The sequence below is a fragment of the Solea solea genome, chromosome 6 (genome assembly GCF_958295425.1).
Source record: "Solea solea chromosome 6, fSolSol10.1, whole genome shotgun sequence".
NCBI lineage: Eukaryota > Metazoa > Chordata > Actinopteri > Pleuronectiformes > Soleidae > Solea > Solea solea.
In genome coordinates, this window is record NC_081139.1 from 29,459,175 (window position 1) to 29,483,632 (window position 24,458).

The window sequence follows — 24,458 nt, forward strand, 5'->3', positions numbered from 1 at the left end:
AGATACAGTTTGGGAAATACTTTGCACTTGGATATATGTCTGTGGGAGAAAAATGGATTTAGAAAGTACAAGAGGCAAGAGCCTGAACAGAACACCAGCCACTGAGATATAAAGATCTACTATATGGGACAGCGTGTCAAAACTATTTTAAATGTGCCATCTCTTGTTTGACATGCAGCGTAGCAGAAAACAGAGATAGTGGAACAAGAGATTCAAAGAAAGCGAGAGAACAGACGATTGGAGGTGGTTTGCTTTTGTACTTTTGTGCAGTAACGATGAAAACACACTGAACTGTCATTAGCTGTGGCAATTACTGCAGTGAATGTCACTGTGTGTGTGTGTGTGTGTGTGTGTGTGTGTACAAGAGCATTCCACATCTAATCAAGGCCCTTTACAAGACCCTAAATCTGTGGTTCCCAAACTGGGGGACGTGTAGCACCAGTGGTACGCAAGAAATCAGAAATACTGTTCTACTGCATATAACAGGGTATGTGAGAGAAGCAAACATTTCCAAAAGAATGTGAAACAACAAGTCGTCCTCTGTGTTTGAACATTTTATGGGCCTTGTTTTAACAGTGAACATAAGAGATGTCACAGATTATAATCCATGAAAGAGATATAAGTTGGAAGGCTGAGCTTGAAAACGTTCCTGGTCAAAAATGAGACGGATGAATCACACTTTTTTTCTTTTTCCAGAGTTCATATTGTACCAAGCTGTATGTGAGTGAGGCTCAATCACCAGAGCCATTTTAACCAATAACTACTGAGGAAACGTGGGGCAATGTTTTCTACATATATATATGTATGTGTGTGTATGTACATATATATATATATATATATATATACTTATCTATGTCCGGTCAGACATTTTACAAAATGCTCACCTTCAGCTTGATGTGACATCCACAGCAAAAGATGGGAGATAATCTAGAAAAACAAAACATTCCCAAACGGCTTCAACTAGTGCAAATATCATACATGAATTTTTAATACGCTGTTGTGATCCTACGCTGCAGTCCCTAATTGGAACTCCTGCAGAACGGTCTCCATGGTGTGCAACTTGACCCACACGAGCAATTGGATGCTAATCTGCTAGTTTATGAGCTGCTATCGCGTTTCATCGTCTCTCGGTGTAAGAGCCACATTTTTGTCTCTGAACGCAGCTTTCATTCACAAATGCTTTGTTGAAATATATACTTTGAAATGTTTTAAATCCATTTTTTTGAGTCACACGTTGTCCGTCGTAGACTCCATTTTGTGTCCGGATGTACCCTGGGTGTCCATTATTGTAGTCCATTGGTTTGTGTTCCGAGTGTACACAGTTTGTGATGAGCACATTTTTATCCCATTGTTTTGTGATGGATCGTCTGACAGTGGTTCCTTTTCTGTGATATTTTCCCCTCGTCGCACACTCTAAGTGTATGAGTCATCCTTCCTTTCCACATGGAGAGTTTCAGGTTTCAGGCTCGGTGGCTCTCTTGCTATCGTGTGACCTAAAAAAGAAACAACACCAGAGATGAAGAGCAGACATGTAATTACATGGAGAGACTCTGTGTCCCACTTCACGCTTGCAAAAGTGGATATTTTGTTTTGAAAGAGCCAATCAGGTCACAATAGTGATTTTCTTTTTGCTACTTTGGAGTCACTGTCCTTTTCATTGGATTGAAAACTTTTTGTTTACACTTGGGCAGTAAGTTGATGGCAGACAGACAGACAGACAGACAGAAACTGGGAAATGTTTGTGTTTGAGAACTTATTTTTGTCAGTCAGTCAGTCATCATCTACCGCTTTATCCTCAGCCAGAAGGTCGCGGGGGGTGCTGTGCCAATCTCAGCTACATCGGGCGATAGGCGGGGTACACCCTGGACAGTTCGCCAGACCATCGCAGGGCCACACACAGATAGAGACAAACAACCATTCACTCTCACACTCACTCCTATGGTCAATTTGGAGTGTCCAATTTACCTATCCCCACATTGGATGTTTTTGGACTGTGGGAGGAAGCCGGAGTACCCGGAGAGAACCCACGCACACACAGTGAGAACATGCAAACTCCATGCAGAAAGGCCCTTGTTCCAACCGGGGCTCGAACCCGGGTCTTCTCGCTGCAAGGCGAGAGTGCTAACCACTACACCACTGTGTGGCCCAACTTATTTTTGTAAACCATTTATTTTTGTTTCTTTCAACTCGCTGTCCTGAAAATAGTTTGTTTACACTCAGGCAATATAGCGAGATGGATAGCTAGATAGATATATAGATAGTTAGCTGGATAGCTAGATAGATAGTTAGCTGGATAGCTAGATAGATAGTTAGCTGGATAGCTAGATAGATATATAGATAGTTAGCTGGATAGCTAGATAGATAGTTAGCTGGATAGCTAGATAGATAGTTAGCTGGATAGCTAGATAGATATATAGATAGTTAGCTGGATGCTAGATAGATAGTTAGCTGGATAGCTAGATAGATATATAGATAGTTAGCTGGATAGCTAGATAGATAGTTAGCTGGATAGATATATAGATAGTTAGCTGGATAGCTAGATAGATATATAGATTGTTAGCTGGATAGATATATACATAGTTAGCTAGATAGATATATAGATTGTTAGCTGGATAGATAGATGGATAGCTAGCTAGATAGATATATAGATTGTTAGCTGGATAGATAGTTAGTTGGATAGCTGGATAGATATATAGATAGTTAGCTGGATAGCTAGATACATGGATAATCAGAAAGAAACATGTTTGTCCTCGATCCCTTCTTTTTGTAAACCATTTATTTTTGCTTCTTTCGACTCGCTGCGTTTTTCATTTGGATTGAAAACATTTAGTTTTTGTCGCTCTAGGTGATTGACTGATTGGGAACAGCGGCGGCTCAAATGCTAATGCTGGATTTCAAATGTCTCGGAGCAAAAACAATTGTTTTTACATGGGCAGAGAGTTGATGGCACATAATTGGAGATGTAAAGAGCTTGTTTTACATCAACAAACTCAATCCATGCATGTTTACAATAAACAGACACACTCATATATAAAAATAAATAAATCATATTTTGCAGTCCCTGAAGCCCAGGATATGTGCTCTATACATATATATATATATATATACATATATATACATATATATATATATATATATCTTAAAGTGCAGAGCGTTTGCTTTTCCTCGTTAAACCGTGTTCTTCTGCCTCACTCAGGCTCATCTATGAATCCTTCCACAGCACACCTACACTGTGTGGGAGTGAAATCGAGCCGGACAGATACAAATCATTGTGGTGAGGTGAGTTAGAGAGAGAGGGAGAGAGAAGCAGGATAAAGAGAGACATAACGAAAGCGAGGGAGTGGAGCTACGTGAGCCGTTGCCAGGGAATCGAAGTCCCACTGCAACTATCTCCACTGACATCTGCCACCAAGTCTCCAAGTAACCGCTCCCTGGTCCCAAAACACCTCGCAAATGCACAATTAATGTCCACAGATGCAGTCAGCCATCGCTTCCCTCATTCCTCTCGCAGTTGATCAGCTAAGCAGACACGGTGGGAGAAACAAAACTGAGAGAGAGAGAGAGAGAAAAGGAGGGCAACAAAGAAGGAGTGGAGGAAATGACATCGTGCAACAGAATGAGGATAATTGCACCTGTCAGTCCCAGTGTTGGTGTTAGGCCCAGGGTCATTAATTCCACTGTATGTGACTGAGCCCAGCAGTGCTGCTGTTCCTCAGTCTGTCTCACTCACCAATTTAATTATGACTCTTAATTGTAAAGCCTCTGTGGAAGGCCCCGGCCATAATGCATTCTAATGAATGCGACAGATGTTGTGCTGTTATGCCATCTCTCGAGCAATTACTCTTACGGCGCCTGCTCCCGCTTCCTTCACAACTGTTTCTCTTTTTATATTTCACCTGTAAATAAACTGCACCTGCTCCGTCCCACAACGCACACACACACACACACACACACACACACACACACACACACGTGCACTCTTCACTCCCACAAATTAACTTTCACACTTGGACAGTTTACAAAGGGGCCGTGAAGGAGCCTCATTAAAATCAACTCTTCTCGTCGGAATAGTGTCAGTTGAACATGATCGCACACAGCAGTTGTGTGTGGGGAACACAGACCACAGACCACAGACCACAGAGGTGTTTACTTGTTCCATCTCTTGTTTTGGGGTTTTTTTTTTTCCTGCCCCCGTCTAAACAGACACAGCAGATTACTTGTTAATTAGTTTTAAACTACCTTTGTAATGTTTAAATTTGGACTTATATGACCTCAGATCACGTGGTAACAGTGATCTGTACAACCACAACAGCCGTGGTTACAAACTCTTTTTTCTTTTTTAAATAAATAGACATTAGAATAAGAGCAATTTTGTTTGTATCTCTCATCACTTGTTTTTTTCTTCTTCTGTGAGAGAATAACAATAAAAGTCAACAGTGTGAGGTGTGCTGTGACAACCCACTCGTCTCTGCTTTGATTATTATTCTTATTCAGAAATTGAGACGCACAATTAAGAAGAAGAAAATGGAAACAAACAATATGAATATGACCGACTGGATAGTGTCGGAGCTTTCTAGCTCCACAAGATGGCAGTGATGCAACATTACGGATGCAAGCTGCCGTTAAACTTCACAGAAGAAGAACTCCAAAACTCTAAAGAAATTGTACATTACATTTTCACCTTTTTGTGCGATTCATATATTTTTCTTTAAATGTTTGACATTTTCCCCACTGACGATGAACGGAGAAGAATGCTGCCCTCTTGTGGTGGCAACTGTGGTCAGGACATTTCATTGGAAGGCAGATCATGCACGGATGAGGTGACTCAGCATTCTGAACCGTACTTTCTTCTACAAATGCACATTTCCTACTTCATTTCATACGGTCCCTTCTCTAGTGCCACCTGGTGGACACAGGACGCATCAGCAGCTTCCCTGAAGCCACGTCCAGTTCAGTTCTGTGTCGTCACAGTCTCACGGCTTCCGTGCGTTCACTCGTTCACTAATTGAACCAAAATGTTTCACAGACAAAGAAATCTATTCAGTTGAAGATCAAGGTAAGTTCTACTTAGACTTTTATTTATTCTTTTTGGACATTGCTTTAGCCTCGGGGGGATTTTGATGTTGTTGTTTTTTCGGCTTTGTTGTTACACACAACAAATTAGAGGAGATCAAAGCCACTGCGATAATTGGGCCGGTCAGATATAAATGTAGACAACACAGCAGAGGAAGCGGCACAGGCAACAAACTGAAGGGGGAAATAAAACGTGTGAGGTGACACACGCTTAGAATGTGCACATGAAGAGAGACAGGGAGGCAAAAAGGACACGGACAAAAACCCAGAAATGATTGTTGGGCTCAGGTCGCGTTCGGTCATTTCAAGTCGTTACAGCGGAACATGTCATAAAATAGGCTGCATTAAAGTGCTTAATGAAAATAAGGTGTAAATAGATGCATAATGTGTAAAAATAAGTGTTTTTTCTGTTTAGAAACAGGGTTTTATCGTTTACGACGGGACAGTGAACGCATCACACAACATTTTTCCTCGAGTTATCAGTGGTTACAGTTCAACAAGAGTTAGTAAAGAAAAACTGGATGTTGTTACGATGGCGAGTCTGAAATTTTATTATAGTCATAAATGCTGCTGCGTGTTTTCATGAGGCTTTAATTGTTTCCTCCTGAACGTAACAATAACTTTAGTCTTTTGTCTCAACCATAAATAAACGCTAACAACTCTGCGTGAGAATCCGAGTCCACTGACTCTGTGTGTGTGTGTGTGTTTGAATAAATCCAGAAGGTTCTGTAAAGGTTGAATGAAGGTTGTGGCACAGGAACGTTCTGGAACGTTGTGACAAAGTAACGTTAGGAAAACTTTCCACATCAACCACAGGGCAACCTCGTAAAGGAACCTTCAGGGAATGTTCCCGGAACGTTCTGGGAACCTGAAATTGTGGTGTTTGTTTCTCACCTTGGTGGTTTTGACTTTGTTGCCAGTGCTGCAGGACCAGCCAGTCAGGTCAGGCAGGACCTTACACTCCTCCCCGTCCATACACGGGTGCATCTGGCACCACCACTTCTGCGCTACAATGGAGGCTGAAGCAGAATATGGAGATTCAAGGAGGGAAAGAAGACAGAGACCAGGTTAGTGAAATGAAGAACAACATGACTGTTGTTTTCATCACGACGAAACATGGAAACTCAGGAGCAAATGTCTCGCACTAACAACAACTGTCCGTCATCATTTAGAAAATCAGTGTGATACGGTCTTTTTAAATGTTTGGGGTCAACTTAGCTCGCTCTCTCTGCAGGACGTGAAGTTTCTGTTAAATCTTGACTGACACTGATCACAACAACACTAATTCCACCAGCCTATGAACAAAGAACGATCGCACTCGACACGCGACAGTTACGTTCACGGTCAGAAAAGTGTTGCTCCTCACGCTGCAACTAGAGCGTGTCTGAGGCCCAATGAGGAATTTAACCGCCATGAATTATACTTCACATCAACACACATTAAAACAGCGTTAATAACCATTTTAAACAATAACAAACACAAATGTAAAGTGCTAAAAATGACAAAATGAAAGCAAAATAATGTAGTACTTATTACTACATTATTAAAATTGCAAAACCACGTGCGGTGACGACTATCGTTAGCTTCCGACAATCACACGAAGGCAACAGTGCTGATCCAGCGCTTTGGTTCAGCTCAGTCCCTCAGTTTCTGAACAGTCGTTTTCCCACCGCAGTGCGATTGCTGGGATTTTACCTGAGGAGCTACCTGTGTTTTTCATTTTAATCAGATTAACGTAATCCCCCCCCTCCCCCCATGTGATCTTGAACCTCGCATGGAAACTGGAATCCGCCAGATAAAATAAATGAAAGTAGAAAGAACAAGGGAAATAAGACACATGAACGTCTCACTCTCTGTAACCTCGAATCCTGGAGGCGAAAACAGTACGAGTGTGTGTGTGTGTGTGTGTGTGTGCAGATAAGATGCTTCCTATACTTTAAAAGAAGTTTCCTCTTCTTTCCAAATTCTGCGTCCCCTGGTGTAATCAACAAAACTCAAGGCATAGGTGATAATTACACCATTTGCATAAACTAGAAAAAGATGATAAAGTAGTCGTTTAAAACAAAATCATCCCGAGAAACAATGATTTTGATGAAAAATGAAAACATGTGTTGAAAGAGGGGAGATTTAGAGTTAAAATAATGAAATGACAATATGCTGTAGACATATTTAGGTGTAAGAGAATGGATGAGATCCAGCCTCCGAACTTGGCCTGATCTACAGTAAATCTGGTGTTGAGACAACGGCAGCTGACACTCAAATCTACCAGATCATCTGACCCCCTGTCTCCATGGAAGACAGTCTGACAGCTGAGAATATGTAAGCTCCCCCGCTCCATCCATCATCCGCACAGCCTCCCGTCTCCCGTCTCCCAGTGAAGACAGAGGGAGGGATGGAGAGATAGAGCCAACTTCATTTGCTTGCAGGATTGATGGTGTTTACGTAGAAGGGAATTTTTTATCATCTCTGGTGACCGTTGTTTTCAATGAAGGCAGGAGATGAGGTGTGGTATTGGCAGGAAAAATGGCCTTTCAACTGCATTATGCAAAAGAACATGGACGAATCCACTCAAGCACCGCGGAAGATGGAAACACTGACTGAGAGAGAGAGAGAGAGAGAGAGAGGAGGGCAGGAGGCAGGACTAAACAATAATAATAATAATCATCATAATAATTATTATTATTATGATGATTATTATTATTATTATAATGAGAACAAGAATAATAACAATACTAATAATAATAATAATTATTATTATTATTATTATTATTATAATGACTATAATAATTATTATTATAATATAATAATGATAATAATTATGATTATCATTATTATAATTAAAATTATTAAAACGAGAATAATAACAATAATAATAATAATAACAATATAATAATGATAATAGTACTAACAATAATAATAATGATATTAATAATAATAATAATAATAATAATAATAATAGTAATAATAGTAATAACAATAACTGTTCCAGCACGACTCTTTGGTATCGTTTTCCGTTACTGTAGTACCACCTCAAACACATCATTCAAAGACGCATTAACAAGATAACAAATAATAAATAAATACAATGAAGTATTAAGTGCTCCAGTTTGAACAGGTGGGTCTTGCGACACATACAAACCAGTGACTTGTAAAGCAGTGGTTTCCAGTGTACAGAATCATTAGAATCAGTTGATTAAAAAAGAATCGTTCAGTACTTCCTGCATTACTGAAATACGACTGTGATTCTGTTTGCTGCTTGCGTTAGCAGTGCTGTCGCTAAATACACCAGACCTTTTAAACGCATCTTAAAACCCATTTCTTATCTTTTTTATAGTTTTATTGTATGACTTGTTCATTTGGGTTGTTTTTATATTTTCTACAGTATTTTATTGTTTGTTCTTAGGTCTAATAGGTCACATGTCTTTATATAGTATGTGTTTTATTTATAAAGGATGTGTCTCTGATGTTTCAGCGGTTGTTTTTACAGTGCTTTATGAATAAAGTTGGATTGGACCAGACTCCACTTCTATTGCGTATTGAGATTTCCTTCCCTGCTAAAATGTTTTCAGGGTTTTTAAGTCTTTTTAACTGACCTACATTGTTCAGTGTGATTCTTGTGTCGGAAGTCGCGCTCACGACTCTTCCACTCACGTCACTCTCTGACCAATCAAAGAGGAGAGAGAGAGAGAGAGAGAGAGTGAGGGAGACGAACACACAGAGAGGAAAAGAAGCCAATGCAAAACGTGTTGTGAGCAGTGCCATACTGCAAAGTCACCACAGAAGAAAAGAAAAACTAACTCTCACAGCTATCACAAGACGTGATGTTGAACACATTGTTATGATGCATGAGCTCAGTGGCAGTAAGCGCTTCTAAAAACCAATGGCTGTGTAATGCTCGTTAATGTGGCCATTATGGTGTCGACAACGGTGCTTTGCACGGCAGGAGTGTTATTTAGAGCTAATGGCCATGGCCTGTGAGTGCTATTATGGAGTTAGCGTTCCCTGCAGCTCATCTCATGTTTTACTAGCGGGGTGGGGGAGACGTGACACGCACCTGCCTGTGGGTGTCAGAGAAGGAACCGTGTCCTGTGGTGTCCTGTGGTGTCCTGTGGTCTCACAGACAGGTCCCGACAGGTCAGTGATAAAGAGATTACATGAGTGCTTATTGCCTGACTTGTAGTTTCTTGTGAGATCATCAATTTGGAGAAGCATGACCTACTGTAGTTGTGCAGAGAGTGACGGCTGCTAGATTGATTTACCCTGTAACTATGAGGTCAGCTATTGTATAAATGGCCTATAAATGTCTCTGTTTGCAAGCTTTCTTCTCAAGATATATGAGGGTACTTCAAAAGGTTCTTGGCCTTAGCTGGTGGAGCTCCCATTTGGTGTATATAACTGTAAATTATGAAGCCTTATGTCACTGTCTTTGCAAGTGACATCCTTTGAAAATGGACAGTAACAGTGGCAGGTGTAGTCAAATGTGGCTCTGAACTGTCGCCCCATGCACCTTTCTCCACAGACCTGGCGCCTGGTGAGAGGAGCCGACTTCTGTTCCCCGACACATGGATCCAGGGTGTACCCCCGTCTTTTGCCCTACGTTGGCTGGAATTAGGGCTTAAACAATTACTTGAATAATCAAAACTATTTTGATAATCGATTTCAGTTTGAGGGTTTTTTCATTGTTAAAACGATCGTTTTAGCTTCTTAAATGTGAATATCTTTTGGTTTCTTTGCTCCAAATAACAAGAAATCATTCAAACTGAATCATTTCCAGGTTTGACAAACACTGATAAACATTTTTCTGGACCAATCAATACCGACAGATTAATCAATTATGAATTTAATCGTTAGCTGCAGCTCTAGCTGGAATTGCCACCAGCGACCTCATGTGGAGGATAAAGCCGTAGAAGATGAGTGAGTGAGTGAGTGAGTGAGTGAGTGAGTGAGTGATATCTGGAGCCTCAAGATGTGACAACCTTCATCTTGATGTGGACCAAGTGCAAAAAAATTGGAAAAAAACATGCTAATTTCTCGTATTCATCCAAAGAGAAATCCCTGACACAGACACAGACTGACACAACCAAAGACATCCGCAAGAGCAAAGAATTGAAAGGTCCTGCCAATGGGAAAAAGTGCTAATTATCTTATTTGTCCAATGACAAAAAAAAAGTCCTGAATCATACCTCACAGCCATGCTAGCTACTAGCCTGAATGTCCAGATCATTTTGTAAACCTCAGCTTATATAATAAATAATGGCTTTAGCTACAGATTTACTTTATTAATACAGAGCTACTACCGTATTTGTCCAAAGACAAACTAAATCCACAAATAACACCTCTGAATCTGCACCCTGGTCTGCAAAAACACAGCATACAGAATTTCCACGTTCTTTCCTAAAACTCAACTGACAACATCAACTGTCTATTTGTCCAAAGACAAAAAAGTCCTCAACAAGTGCATTAAAGCCATTCACATTAGCATGGACACAGTCATGCTAGCTACAACCCAGTGTTTACAGGTTATTTCCTAAAGTTTAACTAACCCGATGCAAACTTTTCTGGATCTGCCAGTTTTAGACTTGTTTAGTCTAAAAGGATCATTGCTTTTAAATCATGACAACCCATTTCATGTTTAGTTCCCATTTCGTTAGGTTAGGAAATGCTTAAATGCGGGGTTTTCCACCACTGAGTAAAGTCTCATGTCTGATGCTACAAACACGTCTATAGCGCTAGTTATCGCTTTAGCACGAGTTGAATTTTGAGGAAGTTTTGCAAAACTCAAAATATTTCCACACACGTAGACTTCAGAGAAGCGGGAGTGGGTTCGAGTTCGGTCAATGTGTCGCCCAAATCAGCAGATGCCATGGTTAGCTTCATGTTAGCAGGAGGGAGTCGTGCTACAATGGCTACAACCACAATGCTCTGTTCCACCTTTGCAAACGTTACGTCGTTTCAATCAATACTAGATTTACAATCGAGATCGTGACACTCTTAATAATTACTGGTTAGAGCAACTAGCAATAAGAGAAACTGGTAACTGCTTATTTGCCCAAATAAGTTCCCTACTAGCACCATGTGAGGAATTCCTAATGAATAATCAGCCATGCTAGCTACTCCTGTGTGTCCACGTTCTTTCCTAAAACTCAACCGACCAGATGTTGCCTTTAAATACATATTTAGAGTATTATATATAAACAAATATAAAGCCAGCGCCAAAGTGTCATTATTCTTAGCTCATTTACTCAAAGACAAAAAAGTAGCGCCTCTAAAACCAAAGGAATTAGCATGGATACAGTCATGCTGTTTCTGAAAGTCAACTAACCATGCAGCTGCTGGCTTTATCTACATATTTACTGTTCACAAAGTCAGGTGTTGAACTCATCAACACTTTATTAATTCATTCATTCGTTCATTAATTGCAAAGTGAACTCCACCAACGGTCGGCAGAGAACCCTGGAAGAGCATTATTAGGCTCTTAAAATGAACGGGCTGAATTGACTCTTCTCTGCACTACCTGTCCTGTGAACTCTTTAGTGCGTGTGAAAATGAATAATTGCCAAGTTTCTCGAAATAGAAAACACTGTATGTGTAGTCTGCAGGTACAATGTGTATAACACATGAAGAACCTCTCACCATGGCTCTAATTGCATCGGTCTCATTTAGAGGCTACATTCATATTCACAAAGGTTGCATATATGCTAATTAAAAAAGGGTCGCAGCTCAGGAGTTTCATCACAGTTACTATTAGCTTATTACAACTCATTCTGCACCCAGAAAAAAAAACTCACTTTTTAAGTTCTTTCTCTCCAATGTTCAGCACGGGGATCACATGAGAGCAAACATGTCTAGACAGTGCTTTGCTTAAGGTGCAGGTGATTAGGCAACACAAGGGACCGAGGCTATTCAATTCCCTCGGTTCAAGTCGACTCTAAATGAGGTCTGTTGTGGTTTCCTGCTACAAGGCTGCCCACAGCTCTGTCTCTGCTCCTGCCACCGCAACGCGTCAATCCAGCAGCACACCTTATACATGTCACTCAGCGTTAATGCCGGTGATGGCTTACAGCTTTTCATTTCTCTTTGTGTATGTGCGAGCGAGTGCGTGCGTCAGCTGCATGAGCATTCAGCCCAACAAAGCTCCGGTTTATTTCCTGCTGCTGCTGCTGCTGCTGCTGCTGATGCTGCTGATGCTGCTGCTGCTGCTGCTAACAACGCCTGCACTGTCGTTGTAATGATTGTGACATCAAGTGGACAAAGTTAAAACTGCAGGTCCGCTCATCTGCTTTTTCTTCTTTTTTTTTTACAGTCATACATGAAAACATCTTTTATGAGAGTTCAGATGACTTTTAAGAGAAAATCTACTTATTTTAATCTTTGGTTTAAAAGTAAGATTTCTAATTTTAATGTTTTGCTTTAAATGCTTCATTTTATACGTATTTTAATGTCGTGTATTCTCTTGTTTCACATTTATGGAGCGCGTCTTTGAGCACTTGGTAAAAGTGATATAAGAATAGAATATTCTAATTCTTCGGAACATAAGAAACTGCAGGTCCACATCATTCATAGTTCATTCATAACAAAAACAAAACTACACTAGAGGCACGTTTCACCCAGAATCCTCAGCTCTGTGAGTGAACTGTGTCTCTCCTGACTCCCGAAAACAATAATAAATCTGTAAAAAAAAGTTCAAATGTGGCATAAAGTCACAAAGTCATAAAGTGTTAAAATAGATATCAAACAAAAAGAATGTTATTTACCTCTTTGGTATTAAATATGCTTCTTTTGTCATTTATTGAGCTGTGGCACAGTAAAGGATGAGCAAATAGCATCGTGTGTGTTTGAATCTGTTTAATCTTTAATCTGAAGAATGTGAATTGAGTGTGATTTTCCCAACACACTGCACGTTTTATTGTTTCAGTTTCTAATCTGCTGATGTATTTTGAGGTAAACAAAAGTTTTGTTATTATATACTTCTCACTGTTTCAATTACTGTGAACAATTATCGTCAAATAAAACAATGTAAATAAGAATAGTTCAGACTCTTGTCAGCAGGTGTGTTTATATAATTGGTAGTGTACTTTAGTTGATGGCAATTAATTAACACCTCTGGAATGCATGCAGTTTCAATCACTGCAGGTATTTTACCAAAAAAACCCTCTCTTTTCATTCGCTGGAAGACATGTGTCACATCACATCACATCACATCACATCACCAGAAATAAAAATAAACAAGTTTGCACCCAAATCCATATGCTATGCCGGAAACAATCCTTTAAAAAGAAATCTGTGAATACAATGTGAGATGTGAGATCACACCAGCAGACTCCCCATAAAACACAAACTTCATCTCCTCTGAACTTTCAATTCAACTCTATCACGTTTACTGTATGACAAGGAGCAGGAAGGAAACAGCTGCTGGACGTCGTCCACTGTTGTCTGCTGTGTTATGTTACATTACATTACATGTCATTTAGCAGACGCTTTTATCCAAAGCGACTTACAATAAGTGCATTTAAACATTTGGGTACAAATAAGAGCTAGAAGTAAGTAAGAGCTTCAAGTAAATCAAACTATGAAGTGCTAGTCATAAGTGCGATATATATATATATATTTTTTTTTGTTATTTTGCATGTCATTGTTGTGCATTGTTGTCGCATCGGTGCGACAACTCACACTACTCTACACATCTCGCAGACGTGGCCATCGGGCACAGTCCATATCGTCTAAAAGAGGTAAAGGTACTGTTGTCAGTCCAAACACAAGCCTGTCCCAGTAACTGTACTGTTCCAAACTGAACCAAACTGTACCAAACTGTTCCAAACTGAACCAAACTGTTCCAAACTGAACTAAACTGTTCCAAACTGTTCCAAACTGTACCAAACTGTTCCAACCTGAACTAAACTGTTCCAAACTGAACCAAACTGAACTAAACTGTTCCAAACTAAACTGTAACAAACTGAACTAAACTGTAACAAACTGAACCAAACTGTACCAAACTGTTCCAACCTGAACTAAACTGTTCCAAACTGTTCCAAACTGAACCAAACTGAACTAAACTGTTCCAAACTAAACTGTAACAAACTGAACTAAACTGTAACAAACTGAACTAAACTATTCCAAACTGTACCAAACTAAACTAAACAGTTCCAAACTGAACCAAACTGAACTAAACTGTTCCAAACTTAACCAAACAGAACCAAGCTGAACCAAACTGAACCAAACTGAACCAAACTGAACCATGGACAACTGATGACGATATGCCAAGGCAGAGATATGGTAGTATCATCTATAGGGCACATTCTATCCATTGCAGTTCTAAAGTGTTTTTTACCTCACCATAACCACACTATTTACTATTAGAACCAACTGATCAGCCAATCATAGCAAACTAAGGCCAGAGTAGTCGATTCAGAGTGTAGCAGGAAGCCATTCCTAAAAACGATAAACAAAATAGAGAAATTGGTCCCAAAAAAGAAACTTTTGGTTTGGCTTTTCTCCCAAAAGAAATGACAAGGCACAAACAACAGTTATTTGCAAAGTTAGCACAGCCGTCAGACGGCAACAACCACGTAAAGAAACAACGTCCTCGACAACGTGCTGAGAGTGAAAGAGCTGAGAGAACAGCCACTTCACAGCCAGCAGAGGTAACAGGTAACTTAAGAGCGAAGTCAACTGCTTTAACACAGTTCCCTTTTTACCTCACAAACATCTGCACTGCCGTTAACCTTAAACTGAGTCTACTTCAAGTCGTGCATACTTGTTAAATGTCCATTGTATTTGGCACAAGTTGGCAGTTCTTTTATGGCTCTGTTTTAACACAGGGAAATAGTTGGGTTGGAAAACAGTATCATCCACCCTGACTCATTTCAATCTATTTAAAAGTGGTTAAAGTTTAGATCTGAGGTCTCAAACTTGTGGCCATTTAAAGCTCCATATCAGAACAAACAATTCTTGCAATATCTATCTTTTGAAGCTGATTTCCAACCCCAAGTAAAGAATTGCTTTTTCCGCAATAAATATTGACTTTTCCCACTTGTACTGACCAAAGTAGACACTCAGGCGCCTGGTTTAGATATTCTTTCATTTCTGGGGCTGGTAACACACACACACACACACACAAGGACAAACAATAGTGAAGAAAATGTATTATATCTCGTAAACAGCTCCACACACACACACACACACACACACACTGACACATTTAGAGACACAATGACATACACACGGCATATAATGGAGCAGATATTCCAGTAAACAACAGAAGGTTGATGTGAGCTCAAACACTAAAACTTGATTTCTTTGGCCAGTAATGAAACCCAGTTTGTCCGTGACCACATTTCACAGCAAACCAAATCCACTCATCTGCCATTTTCATCACGGCCACCGCGCTCATCCCTGTCGTCCTCCGTCACCTAAACACACTTTACCACCAGGGTTTTTATGGAAATGTGTAACTCGTGTGGTCTAATGTGGTTATTTGTGGTAAGTACTAAGCATGACTGGGCGTTCCAATGTGTGGAATGAGAAAATGCACATATTCTAGTATTTGTCACGCTTCTTTGTTCTTCTTCTGCTCGAAGTCTGTACCGAGACGTCAAACTGTGCGATTCAATAAGAAGTGGAACGCTATGGCTTTTCATTTGGAGTCAACATAGTGAGGAACATCATGAAAAACTGCAGAAACAAGAAATTCCCATGGGAAATGAACAATAAAGAACACAGATATTCAAAATGTCTACCTGTCCCTATTTATTCCATGGTAGTTTCAACTCTTTTTTCTCACTTTAAACCTTAAAAAAAAACAAAAAAAAACTGTTCAAAATACAACCTTGAAGTGCCACAGACCATCTGAGGTAATTACAGTCAGGTCCAGCAGAGGCCGCTGTGAGCACAGCTGGACCTTAGATCCACTTTGAATGGAAGTGAATTCTATGTTGTTTTGCTGTGAATGGAGAATAGAAGCTAAATCGTGACAGGTCAACGTATTTCAGGTCCTTCACCACATATTACGGCATATTATAAGTAGAGAACACACTTGTGGACTCACATGTTAGCTTAGCAGTTAGCTCCACCCGAGTGAAGCGCGGGAACATTACTTGACTAATGCTGCGTTGCATTTGTAGTCAGAAGTCGGATTTTTGTTTTTTTTATTTTTGCCATCATACAAACACGGCTAGTTTTACCTTAAATAGCAGTTATTTTGTAGTTATTTCACAGTAAATCAGTCGTATTCATTGTACTGTTTAATTTTTAACCACAGACAGCAAAATACCACGTAGAGCATTTGTTATGGAAGTGGTATCGCTAACTATTGCTAGCCAAAGATACTACTGTGTTTCCAGCTTGTGGGTGACTTTACACCCAGTGTTGCCAAGTCCTCGCTAAGGAAATTGAGCGATTGGCTTGATCCAATAAAAAGTCACTAAATGACATCATCACCTAATTTTCCCAAGTTGCCGTGTGTATGTAATTATAAAAGACGCTGTAGGAGAGAGGAAAAGACAAAGCTAATCAAAAAAACAGTCTTAAACCATTTTTAATGTATTTTAGACAAAGACATTTTACATTTACGGATCGAGTGATTCATTCACTTTCACGTCAGAGTCCCCAAAAGTCTCCAATCACATCAGGAAAAGTCGCTAGATATAGTTGCTTTATTGGAAAAGAGTTGCTAGAGGTTGCTAAAGTCGCTAAGTTGGCAACACTGGTCACTCCCACTTCCAAGATTCAAGAAGTTTATTGTAATATATTCAAAAAAAACAACAACCATGAAATGAAATTCTTCACCTTTGCAAAACAGATCAACATTAAATGATTAAATTAAGAAAATAAACATACAACAGTTTGAGGCTGTAGGTTTGGTTTCAGGTTAACTTTTAACATCATTTATCAGTCTAACGGCTTTATGTTTGTGAGTTGTGTGTGATTTCCCACTCCTGTAGCGCCTCCCTGAGGGAAGCAGTGTGAACTGGGTGTGTATTGTCTAATTATATTGTTCTCATTTCCATAAAGTGTAATAATGAGTAGTGTCGTCATGTATCTGTGCGTGTGTTTCTGTGGGACAGAGGCGAGCCTTATGCGCTCTTCATCAGTTTTCTTCGTCACTGACAGCATTTCTCATTACCGTAACTCACATAAACCGTTTGTGATGTCTAGAAAATCTAGCGATCAGTCCAGGTCAACTCCGCACGACCCTCATGTGGAGGATAAAGCCGGAGAAGATGAAGAGAAATAAAGCTTGTGTCATTACGGTAGAACCTCAGGACTTCCACAGAACGAGCGTCCAATCACAGACAAAGATTCCAGCGCGGTTGAATAAATAATAAGTGAAAGTTATCTTGGGAAAAGGAAGCAGAAGCACATTTTTTGACAATTCTCCAAATAAATCCAGGCGTCCTGGTTATCAAGACGGTCATAAGAGGGTTAAACTCTTCACACTTTTTTTTTTTTAATCATCACCACCTCTTCATTCACACAAAACACTAACACCACTAATTCCAACAGAAAACAAAAGGGAGACGGAGCCAAAAACAAAAGCAGTAGCGTTTGTGATTAATGAATAGAGAAATCAGGGGAGAAAACACGGTGATGAATGGAGTTCACTTGAGAAAGTTAGTCTCACAGTAATGGGCCCTGCTCCCATTTACTCCCGCTTCAGCCGAGGCATCAATAATGGAACTCCATTTACGCTGCACGGGGATTTCTCTTTCCATCAGAGCTCAAAATCACAAAAGGTGAGAGAGGAGCGCGAGCGCTCAGAGGTCAGAGGTCAACCACGACTCACACGGAAAGTGAATCTGATCTGAATGGAGTGTGAGAGTAGGACAGTCATCAGTGTCATTCCCTTCTTTTACCAAATTCTAAATCCTTGAAGTGAACAAACAAAAGCAGGAGCAGTGGAGCAGTGGAGCAGTGGAGCAGCACTCTGCCTCCTCCCTGAAAGGTTGACACACGCTCACATGATTCCTTATTTATCCCAGTTTTCATTACAAAGCCAATCATCTCTGCTCTGCTTCCCTGAGTTTTATCATTATCGAGTGATTGTTCCCCACGCGGGAACTCATCAACGAGGCTGAACAACAAATCTACTCCACTTCTTTTATTGGGTGAAAATCGTGGCTGAGACGAACTGTGCTCTGTGTGGTGATGTCAGACGTGGAGTCATTCGAATGGGAAAAGCACCGTCTACTGGCTGCAGGCGGGAACTGCAACACCACTGTGCCTCACACTGACACTCTGACTGAATTCAAAGCACACAAGCTATAAATTAGATTTTCTTATTACAAAAATGGAAAAAAAATTGTAAGAAATTGACCCTTAGTGGGGAAATAATGGTTGTGGTAAAGAATAAACATAGTAAAAAAGGTCCTTTATGCAACATTCTGCCTTTAAAAGGCATAGAGGAACACATATTAATGTTAGAAGAGAAGATCACTGAGCGTGACATCACACCATTTCTCTCTGTGTTCTTAAAATGAAGCCTCTGCTTTTGCTATATTTCTTAGAGAGAAGAACCAAACACAGGATGTTTTTTCTTAAACTTAAAGACAACAAAAAAAAACATCCCAGAATCAAACAACAAACCCAAACAGAACCCAGTTTACCACAATATACCAAAACTGAACAGATAACCCCAGATAAACCGAGGTAAACTGAGGTGCACAGAGATTAAATAGACTCAGGAGGCTGGATTAAGCGCTCGCAGCGCAGGTGAAACTCATCAGACACAGGTGGAAAACATCAGGGCGGGAAAAGACAATCACAGACACCAGCCAGAAAATACAAAATAAAACATAAGTACAACATAAGATGCCAATAAATACAAAATGAAAACTAAATCATGGTTCATTTGAGTCCTGCAGGAAATGACAGAGACAGTTTATAAATAATCATAATATAAACGGGGCTAATATTGTGTATTTGTTTTTATCTGGGTTCACTGTCACAAAACCTAAATCACGCTAAACAACTACGACTTCATCGCCTGTAATTATTCTGCTCATTGTTTATTTTCTGTTCTTAATGTCTTAATGTTTGTTGAGAGTCTGTTGTATTGAGATACAAGATCTCTTCTTCCTGGGAGTCCAGATCAAGATAGCAGCACAAACGATTTCAGATATGAAACTCACAACAGTATCAAAGCTAAAAGGAAGCAGTTAAAGGAGATACCAAACCAACAAGAGCCCTAATCCCAAGCCTTCAGAAAGGCTATGAAGAACAACACATTTCTTTCATGACGCTCCATAAAACAAACGCCTTTGAAGGTGTTTAAAGAAGACAGCGTCTGCAGTGAAGTGATGTTTTTTGCAGCTCGTTCCATGTCCACGGTTGCATAGAAGGAGAAAGCAGTTTTACCAAATTCTGAGTTCCTTCAGTAGCAACATTTAGGAAAAGTCGAGACTATAAGAGGTCGATAAGAGGCTAGAAATGACCGGAAGTCGTCACTCTTATAATCTGACAAACGTTAGATATTTACAATTATTTTGTTGGATGTCGACGGGAAAACTTGGGGAACGAGTTCCGGACGGACATCGACTCCAAACCTGCAACAACTTCCGGTCCATTGAGCTGTCACTCCAAAACTCAGTAGTCAATCAGCAGGCAGCTTCCTAAGGCCCGCCCACAAACAAAAAACCACGTCTTTTCAAACAATAAAATACAATATTTTTGAACGATTAAATCGATATTTATTTTGCTTGAAAATATTGACACAAATCTAATTCCATACATTTGATTAAATATAAACCACTGTACCGTCTCAGGGGTGTCCCCCCCCATGTTAGTTCATGCCGTGCGTAATTTGACCTCAACTGTTCCGGACCAGTCACATATTAGCATAATAACATGTAAACAACAAGGACTTCAAATGTTTCCCATTGTTTTACGTTCAATAAAGAAACTTTTCACAAAACACATGAAACACCTGAAATTTCTTGAGAAAAATGAGTGAAATTTGAACAATATTATGTCTAAATTTAGCTTTTACACGTGTGCATTACAAAGGTACAACGCAGATTAGTCGCAGGTATCTGGAGCTGAAAAATATAACATCACTTAATTTACACAAAGTCATCCTGCGGGCCGGAATGGACTTTCTGGTGGGCCGGTTCTGTCCCACGGGCCGTATGTTTGACACCCCTGCCCTGGAGGAGACTACCACACTCTAACTTTTACTTTGGTTTTATGGATTACTTTGATTCTTTGTATTGATTGTGTGTGAAATGGTGGCACAGTGGCCAGTATTGTTGCCTGACAGCAAAAAGGTCACCGGTTCGGATCTCGTTTGGTCTCTTAATGAACCATAGGTGAGAATGTGAGAGTGAATGGGAGTCTGTCTCTGGACTGGTGACCCGACCCCCTCATGTGGTAAAAAATTAGTGAATGAATGAGTGAAAAATATGCAGGTTAGATTTAGACAAAATGTGTGTGATGGACTGGATGTGACCCCGCCTTTCGCCCTCTGTCAGCTGGGATTGGCTCCACCTCCCCCCCGTGACCCTCATGTGGATGATAAAGTGGTAGAAAATGAGTGAATGAATGACATGAATCCACAGTAACAGTCTCTTCATGTTTGTTTTCCTCACCCCTCGTGTGTGTGGTGTTGTGTGGAGTCAGTTTGGATAACCCGTGTGCTCCACAGATTCACTGGCACCCACTCATGTTTTGAGACAACTGTGTATTTTTCTCTGGTGGAGGCTAATGCAGCGTGATTAGCTGACGCACTGTGTGTGTGTGTGTGTGTGTGTGTGTGTGTGTGTGTGTGATCTCAGCGGAGCATCTGTGGATGATGGGGGTCAGTGACACTGCTTGTTTCTTGCTGGGCAGGAGCTTTCACAGCAAACAAGTGGGTGGAACGCGATCGTCTGTAAAAAAAAACACGACCTGAAACTGTCTGACGTTACGTCATCACAGCAGTGCCGGGTTCAAAAAACGTCCGATTTTCCGATTCATGTCGTTTGAAATATGGGAGACATTTATTGAAAGGGCAAACCTTTGAGATGTAACATCTCCAAGTCAAGAGGGTCCAAGATCTCATACTGAGTCGTAAAATCTCTCAATGTCACTTCCTGTTTCCTCCACGCAAATCCCGCGAGACTATGGTGGTCACATGAGATTTTCTGTATCCTCTGCACAAATCCCACAAGACTATGGTGGTCACGTGAGATTTCCTGTATTTCTCTGCACAAATCCCGCGAGACTATGGTGGTCACACGAGACTTAATCGCGATAGAATAAAATCTCTCGATGCCATTTCTTGTATCATCCGCTAAAATCTCGCGAGACTACGGTGGTCACGCGAGACTTAATCTTAAAATAAGATGTTCCTCCACAGTCACCCGTAGAAAAACATATCGTCGCTATTGTCTTCTTCTGATGAGCAACAAGTCACCTCACAGCACCCTCTGCTGGACAACATTATTACATCAAAGTGTCTGACGTGTTTCGAGTCTGGATATTTTTGAACTTCAACAGGTTTTTCCACCGTGCAAGGTTTGAATTATCACCTACAACTGAAAAAACAATAAAACAAAACCACTGTGGATTGTATATTATATCTGTCTATACCACCTTGTATATATATATATATATATATATATAACATATACTAGCACCTTCACCTTACTCATTTATTTATTTACTTGGATATACTGTGATTGACACTTCAGAGTGGATGCTAAGGTACAATTGATGTACTTTTCAATGTTAAGGGGGATTAATACGACTCATTTGAGGGCCATTTTTAAGGTAAACATGCATATTTTTTTATAGTGCACGTTGTTAGAGAGATCCAAAATCTGTACAAACACTATAATGAGGGTTATGTTGTTTAAAGTTTTATTCTCTAATTGTGTACAATTCGTAGCATCAGATATGTGGAAGTCTGTCTCATAACGACATCAAATATAAGTCTGGAAACTGAAAAATATCTTCATGTGTGTGTATGTAATGTATATGTAGGCCTGTTTTTAAAGTGCAGTTTAGATTCCCACACGTGGAGGACAAAGCTGACTGTTACTGCTGCTGCTGCTGCTGCTGCTGTTACTGCTGCTGCTGCTGCTGCTGCTGCTGCTGTTACTGCTGTTGCTGCTGCTGCTGCTGCTGCTGCTGCTGCTGCTGCTGCTGTTGCTGCTGCTGCTGCTGCTGCTGCTGTTACTGCTGCTGCTGCTGCTGCTGCTGCTTCTGCTGCTGCTGCTGCTAATGTGCTTCCCTTTTCCTTCAGCGCGCGGGGAATAAGGACGGCCAGGAGACTCTTGGCAGAGCTTCCATTACCTGCATTAGTGGCTGTAAACTTTCAGTGGGGCATGAATTACAGACCGTGGGACGACAGCAGAGACGCAGAGAGACACACTTTAAGACGAGGCTGTCAAACTCAATCACACAGTCAATATTTACCGAACTAACTTCAGTGGACCATGTTTGATTGTTGATATCAGCATGTTTTCCTTCACTGAAATAGAAAATGATCAGATCTGAAATAAAGACCACGGACACAGTGAGACTGGTTTACCTTCCACACATGAAGGTCTGGCTCTGGTGGTGCCGGCGACCTGCCCCGGGAAACAGGAACACTTGACAGTTTGAGAGCGCTCCTCAATCTTATTCTTATTACAGCAGCGATGGACGGCCACCACTTCACACGTCCCCTGCTTCACCTGGTACGACACTGAGATGGAGAAACACACAGAGAGAGAGAGAGAGAGGGAGGAAGCTGAAGAGGTGTAAAACGTGGTATTTTTCACATTTTAATTTTCAAACAAACAAAAGAAAGAAAGAAAGAATTCTTCAGCAAATTTAATCAGCCGGATAGTTCACTTTTCCATCCTCCTCCTCCTCCTCCTCAAATAAAAACCCTTCAGTGATGTGTTGTTGGTGTTCTCAGCTCACACATACATCACTCCGAGTGAGCAGGAGAAATACATGTTGACAGAAAATAGAATTTCTTTGGTTATTTCAGACAAAATTAGATACAGGTGTGTTTTTATGACATGCAGCTACATGTGTGGGTTTGTGTATCTGCACTTTTTTGGCCTTCAAAGTGAAAGTCATATTCAATATGACGAGAATGAGCCTCTCACCTGACGAGCACAACAATTATTACATCTGTGTCCTCATCTTGCAGGCTGCAGGATCCAGATCCAGTTATTAATATTATCATTCATATCATGTCATCACCATTATTATTATGCTATAATAAGTGAAGTTCTTATCAACCTTGCTGCTGCTTATATAAATGAAAGTTGGTGTGAATGCATCATTAGTGTAGTTTCAGCGTGTTGATTGTGTGTATGTTATTAAAGGGAACCATGTTTAAATGTCTATTCTATTCTCTATTCAAGCACCTTAAACACACACTGAAAAATTTTTTTCCACCCTAAAGAAAAACAAATCCCCCACAAATGTTTAGGTCAAACAACACGTTGCTTGTGGCTTGTGAATGGATTGCAGTGGTGTTATCCTCTGCTCTCAAAGCTTGTCGTTCACTCTCTGGCTCCGTGCTGGTGACATTACTGCGTCTGAGCCTCTGAACAGCGCAGGAAAAACCTGGGTTTATACTGTACCACAAAGCCCTCATTCCATTTATGTCCGTGACTTTAACCGCACAGCAAAACTTTTTCATGCTCGGCTGGCAGACACGCACACACACACACACACACACACACACACACACACACACACACACACACACACACACACACAGAGGCCACGGCCCCTCTCATCCTTTCTGATTTAAAGTTTGTTTGTTCTCTCCTCTAGAGAGAGACCCATCAATGATCCCTGGCTCTCTGAGGGCGTCGCTCCACTATCATCCCTCCACTTTCATTTCCCTCACTTCTCTGTCTCGGGCTCTCCTGAGGCGCACACACACACACACACACACACACACACACACACACACACACACACATATATAAAGCCTATATCCACTGATGGAAATCTTGGACAAACCGAGCAGATCTCAGAGGGATTTAAAGAAAAATATCTGTGAGGCAAAAATTTTCAAACGAGACAGATTACGTCTCTCAGGTACAGCGTTTTGTTTTTTTTCAGATTTTCGGCGTGACGTCACCCAGAAGAATCTGAAAACCTTGAGATTTGTAGCATCACGGAGAACCAGATACCAGCTGTCAACCACACTGCTGGTTGATGAAAGTGGGATGATCGTGTTTGTCTGGTCGTTAAAATGTCAGAAAATGGCGTTTTTCAAACTCCACGTCCAAACTCCGGAAAAAGTGAATCAAAATAATTTAGTCATAGATTAAAAAAATGGGATAATGGTTGCAGCCTTAGATTAAAGTAAATGGTGTGTTTGTATCGTGCTTTTCTAGTCTTGACGACCACATCACATCTTACTCATGGGGTTAAATGTCTAACCTATAGGTCAAAGC

At 40.5% G+C, this 24,458-nt stretch overlaps 1 protein-coding gene across 1 annotated transcript in view; it reads right to left on the minus strand.

The window, feature by feature from the left end:
* Positions 1–541: 541 nt before the first annotated feature.
* Positions 542–24,458, minus strand: part of tafa4b (TAFA chemokine like family member 4b) — a 66,450-nt gene continuing 42,533 nt past the window's right edge. Inside the window, exons 4-6 of the mRNA XM_058631166.1 lie at positions 22,580–22,735; positions 5,968–6,092; positions 542–1,493 (exon numbers count right to left, since the gene is read on the minus strand). Coding sequence (XP_058487149.1) covers positions 1,482–1,493; positions 5,968–6,092; positions 22,580–22,735 — 293 coding nt within the window. The 3' untranslated portion in view covers positions 542–1,481. The remainder of the gene's footprint in view (positions 1,494–5,967; positions 6,093–22,579; positions 22,736–24,458) is intronic.